Source organism: Chiloscyllium plagiosum, chromosome 9 (genome assembly GCF_004010195.1).
Source record: "Chiloscyllium plagiosum isolate BGI_BamShark_2017 chromosome 9, ASM401019v2, whole genome shotgun sequence".
NCBI lineage: Eukaryota > Metazoa > Chordata > Chondrichthyes > Orectolobiformes > Hemiscylliidae > Chiloscyllium > Chiloscyllium plagiosum.
The window spans coordinates 29337821-29353922 of NC_057718.1; the positions used below are offsets into that span (position 1 = coordinate 29337821).

A 16102-nucleotide genomic window follows, 5' to 3' on the forward strand; every position below is an offset into this window, starting at 1 on the left:
TGATAGGTCAGGGAGGAGGGTGGAGTGGATAGGTGGAAAAGAAGATAGGCAGGTAGGACAAGTCATGGGGTCAGTGCTGAGCTGGAAGTTTGGATCTAGGGTGAGGTGGGGGAAGGGGAAATGAAGAAGCTGTTGAAGTCCACATTGATGCCCTGGAGTTGAAGTGTTCTGACGCGGAAGATGAGGCATTCTTCCTCCAGGCGTCTGGTGGTGAGGGAGTGGCGGTGAAGGAGGCCCAGGACCTCCATGTCCTCGGCAGAGTGGGAGGGGGAATTGAAATGTTGGGCCACAGGGCGGTATGGTTGATTGGTGCGGGTGTCCCAGAGATGTTCCCTAAAGCGCTCTGCTGGGAGGCGTCCAGTCTCCCCAATGTAGAGGAGACCGCACGGATACAATAAATGCTATTGGTGGATGTGCAGGTAAAACTTTGATGGATGTGGAAGGCTCCTTTAGGGCCTTGGATGGAGGTGAGGGAGGAGGTGTGGGCGCAGGTTTTGCAATTCCTGCGGTGGCAGGGGAAGGTGCCAGGATGGGAGGGTGGGTTGTAGGGGGGCGTGGACCTGACCAGGTAGTCACTGAGGGAACGGTCTTTGCAGAAGGCGGAAAGGGGTGGGGAGGGAAATATATCCCAAGTGGTGGGGTCTTTTTGGAGGTGGCGGAAATGTCGGCAGATGATTTGGTTTATGCAAAGGTTAGTAGGGTGGAAGGTGAGCACCAGGGGCGTTTTGCCCTTGTTACGGTTGGAGGGGTAGGGTCTGAGGGCAGAGGTGCGGGATGTGGACGAGATGCGTTGGAGGGCATCTTTAACCACGGGAAATTGCGGTCACTAAAGAAGGAGGCCATCTGGTGTATTGTGTGGTGGAACAGGTCCTCCTGGGAGCAGATACGGCAGAGGTGGAGGAATTGGGAATACGGGATGGCATTTTTGCAAGAGGTAGGATGGGAAGAGGTGTAATCCAGGTAGCTTGAGAGTCGGTGAGTTTGTAAAAAAATGTCAGAGTCAAGTCGGTCGTCATTAATGGAGATGGAGAGGTCCAGGAAGGGGAGGGAGGTGTCAGAGATGATCCAGGTAAATTTAAGGACAGTGTGGAATGTGTTGGTGAAGTTGATGAATTGCTCAACCTCTTCGCGGGAGCACGAGGTGGCACTAATGCAGTCATCAATGTAGCGGAGGAAGAGGTGGGGAGTGGTGCCGGTGTAATTACGGAAGATTGACTGTTCTACGTAGCCAAAAAGAGACAGGCATAGCTGGGGCCCATACGTGTGCCCATGGCTACCCCTTTGGTCTGGAGGAAGTGGGAGGATTCGAAGGAGAAATTGTTAAGGGTGAGGACCAGTTCGGCCAAACGAATGAGAGTGTCGGTGGAAGGGTACTGTTGGGGACGTCGGGGGAAGAAAAAACGGAGGGCTTGGAGGCCCAGGTCATGGCAGATGGAGGTGTAGAGGGATTGGATATCCATGGTGAAGATGAGGCGTTGGGGGCCGGGTAAACGGAAGTCTTGGAGGAGGTGGAGGGTGTGGGTGGTGTCTTGAACGTATGTGGGGAGTTCCTGGACAAGAGGGGATAGGACAGTGTAGAGGTAGGTAGAAGTGAGTTCAGTGGGGCAAGTGCATGCTGAGACAATGGGTCGACCAGAGTGGTCAGGCTTGTGGATCTTGGGAAGGAGGTAGAACCGGGCAGTGCGGGGTTCCCGGACTATGAGGTTGGAAGTTGTGGGTGGGAGATCTCCTGAGGTGATGAGGTTCTGTATGGTCTGGGATATGTTGGTTTGGTGATGGGGTGGGGTCATGGTCAAGGGGGAAGTAGGAAGAGGTGGCCTCGAGTTGGCGTTTGGCTTCAGCGGTGATCTTCCAGCACCACTAATCCAGAATCTGTTTGGGATATCTGAGTCAGATTGCTAGTTTTGCCCTTTTTAAAAAAAATTGTACTTTAATGCTCTGAGCTTGCAATCAATAAGAATTTGTTTGAGAAATATTGATAAATCTATTTCATGAAATATTCTTAACCTTCATTCCAACATTTAGGACGATGCTATTTGGAAATAATATCCTGGAAGCCCTGCCACCAGATCTTTAGAGGAAAATAAAGAAATATATACTCAACACTCAAAAATATTTTTCTTTTGTTTATTTTTAATCTTTCTTGTGGCCTTATGATTTAGTTGGAAATTAGAGGAGGAACATTCATGTCAAATCATGTATCATATATTCAGTTTTTCAGCAATAAAATGGAAAGCACAATATCTAAAATGCGGACTATCCTGAATCATTTGGCATTCGGTACTGACAGAAGGTGAGCAGCATGTATTTTATGTCAGTGCTTGTATGATGACTACTTAAATTAATAGTGGAAATAAGAGATATGGTATCATTCTTGAAAATGGACTGCTACACAAAACCTGTCATTCTTGTAACATTCATGGATTTCCATCTGATAATTTTGATCGTTCACCCCAAAAAGCACAGTTGAATGAAATAGGAAGGGAGCCTCCTGCACAGCCAGCAGTTTTTCTTTGCCCCCTTTCCATGATTTTACAAAGCCCAAACACTTAACTAAAAATAACCATGCCATTCTTCAAGATTGCTAATGTTCTTTTGTGTTTTGCAGCAAAGCAGTATCTGTTGAGTACAATAAGCCACTGTTTGTTCCGGCTGGTCTGGATTCACTGAGTCTGATTGGTAAGTAAGCAACTGAAAACTATTTTAGCATATGGTAATTTATAATAGTAAGGGCTGAATTAATTATAATAATGTAATTGGGATTCAGGTTCTAGCTGACATAACCTCTATTTCTATAAGAAAGGAGATCAAAAATAGAAAGTTGTTCCTTGGGATTCACTTCATGATTTTCCTGTGACTGGGCATAATTTGTCTTGCCTAGTTTTAGTGATGTGACTTGGAAAAAAACAGGTTCCTAGGGGGAAAAAAAAGCCTTTTTATCATTCAGTGAGGTCACTGATCTCTTGTCACAAAAGGACAAGCTCCTCTAATAATAACAGTACCTTCACAAATCCGAAAACTGGACAAACAGCCCTAAAGTTTCCTTTGTTTATAATCTACCAGCCAGTTGTATTTTTGAGTTAAAATAATATTTTGCACCACAGCCTTTATAAAGCCCCAGAAATTATTTATAACTATTTAAATGGTTTTTGGCCACAATTCTTTTATTGTGGCATTACATGTTTGCCTATTTTTGAATAGATGAAAAGGAAGCTCAATGTTCAACTCCTAGAATTTCTTTTTTTTTGTTGTTACTTATTTTAGTAGTATGTGTTTTTATTGTATTTATCCCATAATTATTATATTTTAGGAACAATTTCTATTTACTCTATACATTTAAGCTTGTTTTAAATATTCAAAACAGACCAATGTTACCATGAAGTCCAGCAAACTGTGCATTGATAATGAAGCATTTACAAAACTTCAGAAGAACAACAACTTGCATTTACATAGTATGTGCAACATAGTGAAACATCCCAACGACATTGAAGTCTTAGAACAGGTGACAAAAATATTGTTCACAGAGGATTTAGTGATCATCTTAAAGGAGTAGAGGGGGATAGATATACTTGGGAGAAATTGCAGTGCTTTGGGGGAAGCCAGTTGAAGACATGTGGGGGGGAATAATGGAGCATTAAGACTGGAGATGTGCAAGACATCAAATTTGGAAGAGCCCAGAGAAAGGGAAATAGGGAAGAGTGATATCATTGCAGAAATTTGAATTCCATGATAAGAATTTTTAAGAAGTCAAGACCTTTCTGTTACTCAAATAAGCCGGGCTTGGTGATAGGACAAAAGTTAAAGGAAGACCTTCTACCTGCATCTACGTCAGCTCGAGGATCCACTTGCTATTTAGATGTAAACTACAGAATGCCAATGGCTAGGAGCAAGTAAAGACAAAGTATGTTAATTGCTTAGAACATACTCCCAAGGCAGGAGTTTCCTATTTAGATGTTATAAGATATAAAGCCTATCAATATAATCAGTGGAAACCTGAATAAAGTTGACTGCATATGCTATTATTCCACTGTTAACTGTGTACCATATCAATCAAGCTGAGAGTGACCAGGGACCAGGAATATTGCAGAAAGAAGCCCAGAGTATCATGTGTATAGCTGTGAGTGGTGAGAGTGGAAGCCAAACTAGTACAGAGTTTTGCAAAACAGCATGGAGTGTGGAGGAAATGGTATATTTGAGTCTCTTGGAGAGAAAAGAAGTTAATATAGTAGTTGAAGAGAGTGGGTGCTTTAAGGGTCAATTTCTTTGTTATTTAGTTTGTACTTAACACAAAGCATTTTTGTATCTGCTTTAATTGACCAAAAATATGTCTTAATACTTATAAAATACCCAGCAGATCTGGTAGGATCTGTGGAGAGAGAAACTTTGTCTGAGTTTGAGGTCAGTGAGTTTTCTGTCATGAAATTTGATTGAAGTTCATTGACTTGAAATGAACTCTGTATTATTGCTAATTCTTACATCCTAGGCAAAATCAGCAGAGAGTGAAAAATCAAACCTGGGGCTCTCCTGGTCTGTGGAGTTCAGTATCACCCTAAACAAATACCTGCTGTGTACTTACAGATGTTTCATGCTTAAAAGTTGGCTTTTTAGTTGCTATTACTTGTATATTCAACATTATACTCTGACTTAAAAATCCAAAAATGCATTAGCATCAGGGGGTAGATTTAATTTGATGAGCAAGAATTATGTTATTAAATCTGCCATCAAATACTATGGTAGAATCATGGGTATTTTCTAACATATATCATATATGTTTTTTTAATATATGCACAGGGTCTCCACCAGCTACTGAAATTGACTTAGGGAAGATAAATGCACGGAATCCTGTTGATCTGTGGAAGAAAGTATATGAAAAGCTGTTTCCATCTGAGGTAACCTGTAAACTAATGGTCCAAAGCATTATTTTCCTGCCTGCAGATTTCTTTAAGCTGCTCTGTTAACTATATTATTTCTAAGTACAAAATTTATTTCATAACTGGAAATATTATTGTCAGCTGCAGTAAAGGCTGAACTATAATTGAGACCAATTTAGAGGAGCATTATTGTGTACTTGATTGTGTGTATCTCATGAGAAAATACTTGTCACTGATACGGGCTGAAATCTAATTCTGTAATCTGTATAGACATGTTTGGTATGCGTTTAGACATGTTCACTGGCATCTGACTATCTGACCATCTGACTAACGAGGTAAAAACTTAGCAAATGGAATAAATTGTGGTGAAATGTGAGGTTATACACTTTGATAGAAATGATAGAAGAGTTGCATATTATTTAAATTGAGAAAGACTGCAGAAAGCTATGGAACAGAAGGATTTGTAAGTTCTCATCCAAGAATCACAAAAATCTAGTATCCAATTTCAGCAGGTAATGAGGAAGGCAAATGGAATGTTAGCCTTTCTTTCAAAGGGAGCATAAAAGTAGGGAGGTTTTGATAAAACTATACAAGGCACTAGGAGGAATTTCTTCACTCAGGATTGGGAATCTGTGTTTTTTTTTCCTCAGAAAGCTGTTGAGGCTAAGATGGACAGATTTTTGATCAGTAAGGGAATTAAGGGTAATGGAGAAAAGTTTGGGGATTATCAAATCAGCCTTGATCTCATTGAATGGTGAAGCTGACGCAAAGGGCTGAATGGCCTTCTTTAACCCTAAATCTTATGAGAAAGCTCGCCAGATTGAGTTCAAATCAGCTGGTTTAAAAACTGACTGTTGAGGTTTTTGGTGAATCATAGGTCTTAACATTGACATCCTGTCTTCCAGACCTTTGCCAGCCAATCAGGGATCCTACAGATTGCCTTCGGAGGCCAATTTTCAAAGGGGCTGATAGTGAGTTGGTAAGTCAGGTCTCGTGGAGAGGAGAGCTGAGGGGAGAGGTCGGAGCCAGGAACAGAATGGCTTTCTGTGGCCATCTCTTTGCCCCACCCATCCATGCCCTGATTGGTCCCAGCTTGGGATAATAAGAGACCTTCACTAACAGCCCAACCTGACCAGCAAGTCACCCTGATTTTCCAGTCAAGAAACCGGCCATTTATCCTACTTGTTGAGAAGACAGGAAATTGGACTCAATAGTGGGTTGAAGCTCTAATGGCCTCTTTAGCCACTTACTGACCACTTTAAGGACCTTAAGAATTGAGAGGGTCTCAACTTGATGAATTGCTGAGGTGGCCCGAAGGCCAGTATTTCTCCAGGGCCAATTTTTCCAATTATTTGCTCTTCTCTCAAATAGGTGCAGTCGTTTTAATGAATGTCCGGTAAGGGGCTTCATGACAACCCCAAAGTAATTTTTGGATGGAATGATGTTCAGACAAGATCCTGTCCATTTATTGTATCAGCTTAAGTGGATATGCAAATTTTCACATCACACTAAAACAATATGATGCTCAAGCCAATATTCGAGACAAAAAGACTGCAGTTACTGGAATCTAAAATAGACAAACAGGAGCCTGGAAGAACATAGCAAGCCAGGCAGCATCAGGAGGTGGAGAAGTCGATATTTTGAGTCGAGACCCTTCACCAGAATTGGGGAAGAGGAATAGAGCTCAAATAAATAGAGGAAGGGAGTGGGTAGGTATGGTAGCGATAGGTGGATGCAGGGTGGGTGTTATTGTGATAGGTCAGTGGAAATGGTGGAGCAAATAGCTGGGAAGGAAGATGGAGGGGTAGGGTCAGGTCAAAGAGGTGGGGAGGAGAGAAAGGGGTTGGGGAGATAGTGAGGTGAAAAATGGAATGGAAGTGAGAAGGCTGGGTTGGAAAGAGAGCCAGGGGATAGGTGAAAAGATTATTTGAAATTGGAGAACTCAATATTAAGTCCTCCACGCTATTGGCTGCCTAGGTGGAAGATGAGGTGTTGTTCCTTCATTATGCGATCTGATTCACTGCAGCAATGGAGGAGGCTGAGGATGGACAAGCCAATGTTCTACCTATTTCCCAATTAGCTAAGTTTTTTAAAAAATTATTTGTTTTGTGCCTGTTTATGGATTACTGCTGATGAAAGATTCTTGCATTTGCCTGTGTCACAACAATTATAGGACTTTAAATGTAGTTCATAGTATGCTTTTCTTCATTTGTTCATTGATATCCCCATCCCTAGTTGCCCATGACAAGTTACTGGTGAGCTGCCTGCCTTAATTTCTGCAGTATATTTGCTGTAGGTAAACCTACAATGTCGTTAGAGGGGGACCTAGGTTAGAGACCTTTAATACGATGAGTGCTATCTAAGTACAGATTTTGAAAGATTGGATGTTCTCTTTGATGTCACTAGAGCAGAAAATGATAATTTTGCTGAAGGGTATCCATATAAAATATTTACTCCTTAGCTATTTCAAAGTGCACATGCTGAAGACAATATGAACATTGTACAGACAGTCCCCAGATTGTGAACAGGTTCTGTTTTTGAGTCTGTACCCAAGTTGATTCGTTCACAAGTCCAAATACAATACAGGACAATATAAAGGAGCCATTGATAAGTACAGGAAAAGTTAGTTTGCCAGGTCTTACAAACACAAACTCAGAAAGTGGTGTAGTTTTAAAGTTGAGTGTTCATAATCAGGGTCTCTTTGTATTATGAAGATGGATTTAGATTAGACATTTAGGTTTCTGTTCCTAAACCCTTCCAAGGTGCTACCTTTCTCCATGTCATCAAAAGCTCTTTGATACTTATTTATTGGCAACATCTTTAGTCATTTCTGTTCTTTCCTCAAACAGCTTTTCAGTTTTACTGCCACCTTCCTGTGCAGAGTACTGAATGGTTTAATGTTAGTACACATATTCAGCGCAACTGTTGAGTATTAATTTGACATAGAAATTCCGAAACCTTAATTCTTGTATTGCAGTTATAGCTATTTAATTTTAATTTTAGCAAATTGCTTTGAACGTATAGAATACCAGCGAATTGAAATATGTGGAAGATCCTGCTAAAAACCCACAATATGCTGAACCTGAAGTGGATGCAATGAGGGCACAGAAGGATCAGGTAACCTTTATGATTCAGAATGATTGCAATCGGATTTCTCCAGTATTCCAAAGTGAAACCTTGCCTGATAAACCATAAGTTTCAAATTTGCTAGTTGGTGGTCAGTCGCTGAATATGTTCACAAGAGACTGCCATGTACTAATAGCAAAGGAACTCCAGGGTGCTTGATAAGAAAGGGGGTGAAAGGTTTTCGGGGATAAGCAAGAATGTGGAGTGTGCAGATCAGCCATGACCTTATTGAATGGCAGCGCAGGCACAAGAGCCTGATCGGTGTGTTTGAAATGGTGTTATCGCAAGTCCAGTCAGTTCTGTTATAATGCGGTAATTCCATTCTCATGCAATCCTGTGTTATAAGAAAATCATGTAATAGCAGCACCATTTAAACTAATAGAGCCGGAATCATGTTATAGCCAATACATGCTTTAAAAGTTCATGCTTTAGAAACAGCATCCCCAATTCGTCAATTGCGTTATAGCAAATTTGCATTCACGAAACACCCATTATAGCAGATTGAACGCTTTTACCCTCAACAATGACCTTCAAACTTCAGTGAAGGAACAGCCGTATCTACTTTAAAGTTCCTTGTTCGATTGCACAGCTCTAATTGGTTTCTTTTCAGCATATTTCACTCAATGCTATTTCTATCATTAACGTCACTTTCTGAGACCCTTAAACTGCTAATACAGCTCACTCATTTCTTAACTCCTCTTCCATACCCTTGTGTTTCTGTAACTTTCGTCTTACTGTCATTAAGTCACTATTAGGCCCTATTTTGCAAACTGCTAAACTGCACTACCACTGTTAAAGACCTTTTTTCCCCAAAACATCTGATTCTTTCTGAAAGAAGCCTTCACACACTACGTGGCCTTCTGGATGGTTCTTAATTTCTGGTGTGATGGGACACAATGTAGCTTTATTTTAAGAAAACTCCTCCTTTTCACTGTCATGAGAGCAGAAAGTAATTTAAAAGAGGAAATCCAAATAAAATATTTGCTCCTAAATCCAAACTGTTCATTTAGCAAGTCTGCTATTTCCTTATTTTTAATTTTTTTTTACTTGAATCTGTGTTTAATAGACCACATTTACTTTTAATTGTGTTTTCTCTTTGTATACATAGTAAAAAAAAAACTTCTGCCATTAGTTTTGACACCACTTTCTTTTGCATCTTATTGCTTTATTTGTATCGATTTGTGATAACTATCTTTTTAGAAGTATGTTATGATTTGTACCATGCCATGTAACTTGAATACAACTTTATTCATCTTTAGGTGTACCTAATAAATCAACTTGTGCACTGTGGTCAGTTTATTTAACATCCAAAAGTTTAACATCCAAACATTTGGCTAACGTAATTGAAATTTATCAAGCATTATTGCAAAATACCTGGGTGAAAGTTGAAATGATGATTCATACCTTTGTGCTTGTACTATAGGTTTACTTCTCAGGACATGTATATTAATTGACCAGAATCACTCTATCAAGAGTTGTTTTTGACTCTTCCTTTGAAAGCTTGTCAGTTAATTAAAGAGGTCAATTGGGGTTTTTCTACTGCAGTTCATGTGGTGCATTGTTCCCTAGTTACCTTCCGTAAAGTCAATCAATACTCCGTCCAAAGGTAAATAGCTGTATAATTATGCTTGAATGATCAAGATTTCGTGATCCCGTTGTACTATGAACTCAAATTGGATAAACCATTTCATGTGAGTGTAGCCTTGAACAAAAGTTTAATAACCCCTTCAAGTTTATCGTCTGTAATTATTTTTGATTACTTCAATTTATCTGAAATGTCATGCTTCTTTCTTTCTGAATATTTTATTGATGGTCTAATGCATATTTAAAATGAATAATTTTGACTGTTTATATAGGATATTTGCATTTAAAGTTGTCCCATTTAGCGTTTCTTGCATTTTAATGTCAGTAAGTCATTAGGACCAGAAATCCATTGAGCATTGTGAGATTAGCTTTCTGTAGAACCTTACTTGACCTAGTTAGTGCCACTTTGGCATAACCTCCTTCTCTCTGATTTGCTTGCAGCCTCCCAACTTTTGGCCTCTCTCCAGGCCACTGTCCAAGATCTACAGTAGGGACCCTTGATTGACCAGCTGTCCGCCAGAGCTGCCACCTGCCCCGATCACATCCTGAGAAACTGTGCAGGCTGCTGCCAACACACAGGATCTGCCCAAATATGACCTGTCTGCCCCAACTGAATTTGGCAGCCACATTCTCCTCTTCCTGATCTATGGGGTGGCACGGTGACTTAGTGAATAGTACTATTGCCTCACAGCCAGGGACCCAGGTTCGCTTCCACCTTGCGCAACTGTCTCTGTGGAGTTTAAGTTCTCCTGTGTCTGCGTGGGTTTGCTTTGATTTCCTTTCACAATCCGAAGATGTACAGATGAGGTGGATTGGCCATGGTAAATTGCCCATAGTGTCCATGCATGTGCAGTGGTATTGGAGGCAATTCAGAGGACGGTCACTAGATTGATCCTGGAGATGTTTGTCATATGAAGAGAAATTGAACAATTTAGGCCTGTACTCTTTGGAATTTAGAAGACTGAAGGGAGATCAAATTGAGGTATTTAAGATGATAAAAGATATGGATAAAATAGACATGGAGTGGATGCATCCTCTTGTGGGGCACTCTTAGACAAGACGTGATAGTCTTAGGATAAGGGGTAGCAAATTTAAAAGAGTAGAGGAAAACTACTCCCATAGGGTTGTGAATCTGTGGAATTTGCTATCTCAAAGTGCGGTGAATGCTGGGACAGTGAGTAAATTTAAGGAGGAGTTAGACAGATTTTCAATTGGTAATGGTTTGAAGGTTTATGGAAGGAAGGCAGGAAAATTTGAGGTGAGGAGCAAATCAGCCATGATCGAATGGTAGACCAGACTCTACGTGTTAAATGGCCTAACTCTGTTCCTATATCTTATGAACTACTATCCACTGTTGCTCTGTAATACTCTCCGCTTTGGTGTGTGTCCGTCCTGAACAGTGTCAAATTTCAGTAAGATAAGTAAAATGACTTGGCTTTGATTAGATGCAATAATGCTGTGCAAGATACCAAAATATCTTCCTTGTCCTTTAGTAACCCGTTGCATTATCTCTTTTGTAATCCATTAAATGAATTGCGTGTTTAACACTTGACAGTGTATGTTAGTTTACAATAAAAATGCAGCAAACAACTAGATTGTAAAATAAAATTCATAGCTTTGATGGATATGTAGCTTGTCAGTGCTGGTTTTCTAAGTATTAAGATAGAAATGTAAACTTCAGTTTTGATAGAAATTAGGAGAATATAAATGAGACTTGCTTGGAAACCGCACCAAAAACATTTATTTTTGGCTGGATTAAGGTATGTTGGTTAAATCCAGAATCCAACTTCGTGAAAATTTGCTTGCAGTATGATCCCTCTTTCTAAAGGTACAATGAGATGATAAGATGTAGAAGCAGGCATTAAGGCCATTGATTCTTCTCCACTGTTCAATGATGACTCTGAACTGTATTTCCCTGTCTTTGTCCTGTAACCCTTGAATTTTGTTGCTTATTCCCATACTGTTGTGACTTTGTGTGTTTAACTTCAGTACTGTTTTCAGTTTGTAATTGCATGATGCAGGTTTATAATGCATATTTTTGTTTGAGGACTAAGGTAGAAAAACAATGTTTAACTTGAATTTTGACCATTAAGATGGCAAAATGTGATTTTTAGTTTCACTTTAGATTTGTTCTGTATGTGGTACCAAGGTGCCTCAAGACAGGAATCCAGTCACATAAAAGATCATAACAGTCCAGGTGAAGGCAGGCACTGTGCAGATTCAGTCAGAGAAGAGGCCCTTAACACCAGTAGTGTTGTTATTAGCTGTTGATTCAATCAGGACTGAGGGGAAAAAAAAGTCCTGAGTTGCTTAGAAGAAAACTCCACAAGCAAGAGGCTGTCAGAAACGGCATCTTACAACTGTTGAAGATATGGGTTTAAGGAGTCATCTCTGGTAATATATGAGCTCACTTAGCAGCTTGTTTAATGGTTTCAGGAATGTACACTAAAATTAAACTGATTTAAAGCAGTGCCAGCTTTAGAGTAGAGAGAGACCTGACATTCTATTGATGTTTGACTATCTGTAAACTGTTATGGGGGAATAAAGGGTTGAATCTTCTCTAGTAAGTTTGTGTTATTTTGTTTAGATTCCATTCCCTAATGTGTGGAAACAGGCCCTTCGGACCAACTAGTCCACACCTACCCTCCGAAGAGTAACCCACCCAGATCCATTCCCCCTACCTAATGCACCTAACGCTACAGGAAATTTAGCATAACCAATTCACGTAACCTGCACATCTTTGGACTGTGGGAGGAAACCAGAGCACCCGGAGGAAACCCACACAGACATAGGGAAAATGTGCAAACTCCACACAGACAGTCACCCGAGGCTGGAATCGAACCCGGGTCCCTGGCACTGTGAGGCAGCAGTGCTAACCACTGAGCCACCATGCCGTTAAAGTACTTTGGCAGCTTGTTGTGAACAGGTTCAGTGGCTACTACGGTAAACATAAAGAAAACAAAACTTATGGTCTGTTGATTTAATTAATTTTTCTTTAGGATTTCAACCCCTAATTATTGTTTCTTCACAGCTACTTAAGTTGTCAACCTAGACTGGGACCATGCTAGGCATCCAATTCAGACAACCTACTAATACATGTGAAAACCCCTACAAGTGCCATTCTTGTGGAGTTTATTCAGTGTGAGTTCCCCTTTGTAACAGGCAATAGCCTGCTTGGCTGGACCTCCTCACCTGAGCCCTTTATAAGCATACCCAAGGGTTGTCATGGCACACTGGTAGTGTCCCTGCTTATGGACGAATAGGCCTGGGTTCAAATCCCACTTGCATCAGTAGTGTGTGGTGACATTTCTGGACAGACTGATTAGAAAACAAAACACAGACTGAGTTTGGTGGTGGGAAGATCACTCAGTTGTGCATGATAACTGACTGCCCTCTTCGGCTATGATTGTGCCTGAGTGTCCTTGTAGAGGAAGCATACAGTGTCCACCAATGCTTTCGATGCCTATAGAGAAAGATGAACACCACAGTGCTTTATCTTCTCATCCGACTCCATTTTGATTGAGTGCTTTTCCCCTCTCCCTACCTCCTCCTCATTTTTGATTGTTTGCATTGCCCTTAATGGGGCTCTTCCTTTAATGAGCTGAAAATGTGTTGCTGGAAAAGCGCAGCAGGTCAGGCAACATCCAGGGAACAGGAGAATCGACGTTTCGGGCATAAGCCCTTCTTCAGGAATCTGCTCTCCCTGCCTCCCTGTACAGTAAAAGATGGGTCTGCAGATCCATTTGTCCTTGGCTGGGACTAGCCCAGGTAAGCCATGAAGAAGGGCTTATGCCCGAAACGTCGATTCTCCTGTTTCCTGGATGCTGCCTGACCTGCTGGGCTTTTCCAGCAACACATTTTCAGCTCTGATCTCCTCCAGCATCTGCAGACCTCACTTTCTCCTCTGCCTTTAATGATCCAACTGACTACATAGATGATGTACAGGCGATGGTCAGTAGTTAAAAACAAAATATCACAATGATTTGGTAATGGAGGGTAAAGAACCGGGCAGTTGTGTTTAAGAGCACTTCTGGGGAAAAAAAAGCAGATGCAGTGATGGGGTTTGTTTCAACTGGCTGTCTGCCCCGATTCCACGGCTGTATTCTACCCAGCTGCCCTTGGAGAGGAAACATGTGGTCCAGCAATATTTTATATGCCTTTAGAGAGAGGTAGACACCACAGGGTGTGGAGTGCTTTATTTCCCCTCCTGATTCCATTTTGATTCAGCTCCATCCTCCTCTCCCTGCCTCCCTGTACAGTAAGAGATGGGTCTGCAGATCCATTTGTCCTTGGCTGGGACTAGCCCAGGTAAGCCATGAATAATATCTATTTTGATATTCAATAACAATTTTTTTTTCGATCAGGCTTCCTGAGTTAGTACAGTACTCTAAAAATCCAGATTCCAAGGATGAGAATGAAGATCAGATTTTCACCCAATTAACAGCGTTTGAGGGCATCAATAATTATAACTCATACTAGTACATATTATTATATAATTACTAGTGAAAAAATCTGCTCCTCATTCTCATCCTTGGAATTTAGTATTCAATATATTGTCTTGGAGTTAGCTTCACCAGATAATTCTATTGGCAAGCCTTACTTCCAGGAGATCTGGACTGTTACCTTTCTCTGCTCAATGTCTTAGTAAACATTCCTGAGCCCAAGGAGCCACCAGGAACCTTTATTCTGTACCAATCATTACTGGAATGTCAAGTGCTGTCAAGATGTCTACTTGCAATGCCAAGGCATAATAGACTATGGACAAAGAGTTAGAAAATGGGATTAAAATAATTAGGCAGTTTTTGACCAGCATGGATGCCATGGGCTGAAGTATTTTTACTGTGCAGTAGAAATCTGTCTGAGTTTATTATTTAGCCATTTACTTCTCTGAGATTAAATTTAGAAAAAGTCATACACACTGTCCTGTGAATTATAGTTATCATTTGTCTTGTTTAATTCTATTACTGAATTATTCAACTTTTGTAGTACTCGTTGTTTCAGAGCCAACAAACATGGTTCCTCAAATTTTATCTTTTCAGGAGCTTGAGCAGTATAAAAGAAATGCTTCCAAATCTTGGAAAGAGATGCAGTTTGACATACGAAGATAATTTCACCTCAAGGATTTGCATGGAGCATTTTTTGCAGTTTTGTTCTGACAATGGGTAATTTATATATTTATAGCGAGTAATTTTCTATAAATGTTTAAATACTATCACTACTTTTTAAATATATATTAACATTTCAGATCTACTTCACTTTTTGGTGACTTTTATCTTTTTCATGTTCAATAATTCATATTCAGTATGACAAATGTTTAATTTCTTTACTACCTGTTTTCAACATCAAGAATTCATCAAAGTGATGAGACTTCATGTTTATAACTACAAGAGCAAGAAACACAGGACTGAGTCAACATGTAACACTTTTGGCTTGTTTCAAAGTGTTGGTGCCTGTAAAATTTTAAAATAAAGTGAATATGATTCAAAATGAATTAATTGAAGCAAGACCTCCCCATAATTCACCACAATTTTTGGTGCTTCAAATTCTGCTCTTCAAAGGAGGTGATGGCTGAGTGGTATAATTACTAGACTGTTGGTCTAGAGACCCAGGCAGTCAGGAATATAAAACTCTTAGAGACAGTTAAGTTTAAATAATTACCTTTATTTACCAATGGCAGTAATGTTACACTATAACATAGACACCTACAAGCCAGATTTGAGCTAAGATTCTAAAACCATTAGCAGAGTAGTGGTGCCAGCTCTTACCCCCAAGAGCTCTCTCAGGCCACTCCCCTTATTGCTGCAAACAAGCTGTCTTTATACAGAATTTGGTATTAAAATTACAAAAACACCAATTTCTGCAGGGAATAAACAAGAAAAATAAAACAAAACTGGATAAAGAAAAGGTGCTCGTGCTTAATGTTTATTCATTAGAAAGTAAACCAGAAAGAGGGTCCTCCCAGGTTTCTTATAGTGCCCTACTTGAGGAATTTTCTCTCCCTTACATCTAACTGTTAATACCCAGTTATGATTTCCAACAATATTTACATCAACAGAAATAAAGCATCCATTATCAAATAGATATAGCACGGAAAGAGGCATTTTTTCTCTCTCTCCTGCACAGACGCACACATATAAGTCCATCACAGCAATAAAATGGCAAAAGTTTGCAGAGGAAGCTACATGCACATCAAAGTGGGAAACCTGGATCCAGCCAGGCCAAATAGTCAATTTGCTTTGGCTAGTACATTATAACAAGAGACTAGTGAAAAGGTCATGAGGTAACCTTGCTCAGCTAACATGTTCAGTATCATTATCCTACAAAATGGCTTTTTCTTTTAAAGTCATCTTGGATTCCCAGAATGCAAATTAAATTCATAACATTCCCAGATCTCAAGTTCCCAGAAATAACACACAAAGATTCAATCCATGACAAGCCAGTGTTCACTCAAATCAGACCATAAATGGTTAATTTTCCATCAGCTTCTGTCTCTCTCTCTCTCTCTCTCTCTTTGTCTCTGC

At 40.2% G+C, this 16102-nt stretch overlaps 1 protein-coding gene across 5 annotated transcripts in view; it reads left to right on the forward strand.

Moving 5' to 3' along the window:
• The window catches only part of dync2li1 (dynein, cytoplasmic 2, light intermediate chain 1), a 27116-nt gene extending 12044 nt beyond the window's left edge, over window positions 1–15072 (forward strand). Inside the window, exons 9-14 of one of the 5 annotated variants that reach the window (XR_006312461.1) lie at window positions 2214–2293; window positions 2609–2679; window positions 4792–4889; window positions 7896–7988; window positions 14621–14743; window positions 14929–15072. Coding sequence is in view for 4 of the 5 variants with exons in the window: in XM_043695634.1 (XP_043551569.1) it covers window positions 2214–2293; window positions 2609–2679; window positions 4792–4889; window positions 7896–7988; window positions 14621–14689 (411 nt within the window). In the remaining variant the exon portion in view is untranslated. Of the gene's footprint in view, window positions 1–2213; window positions 2294–2608; window positions 2680–4791; window positions 4890–5776; window positions 6566–7874; window positions 7989–10022; window positions 10227–14620 lie in introns of those variants that run through there. The other 4 variants (XM_043695634.1, XM_043695635.1, XM_043695637.1 and 1 more) reach the window with 4 other exon arrangements.
• Window positions 15073–16102: the final 1030 nt, after the last annotated feature.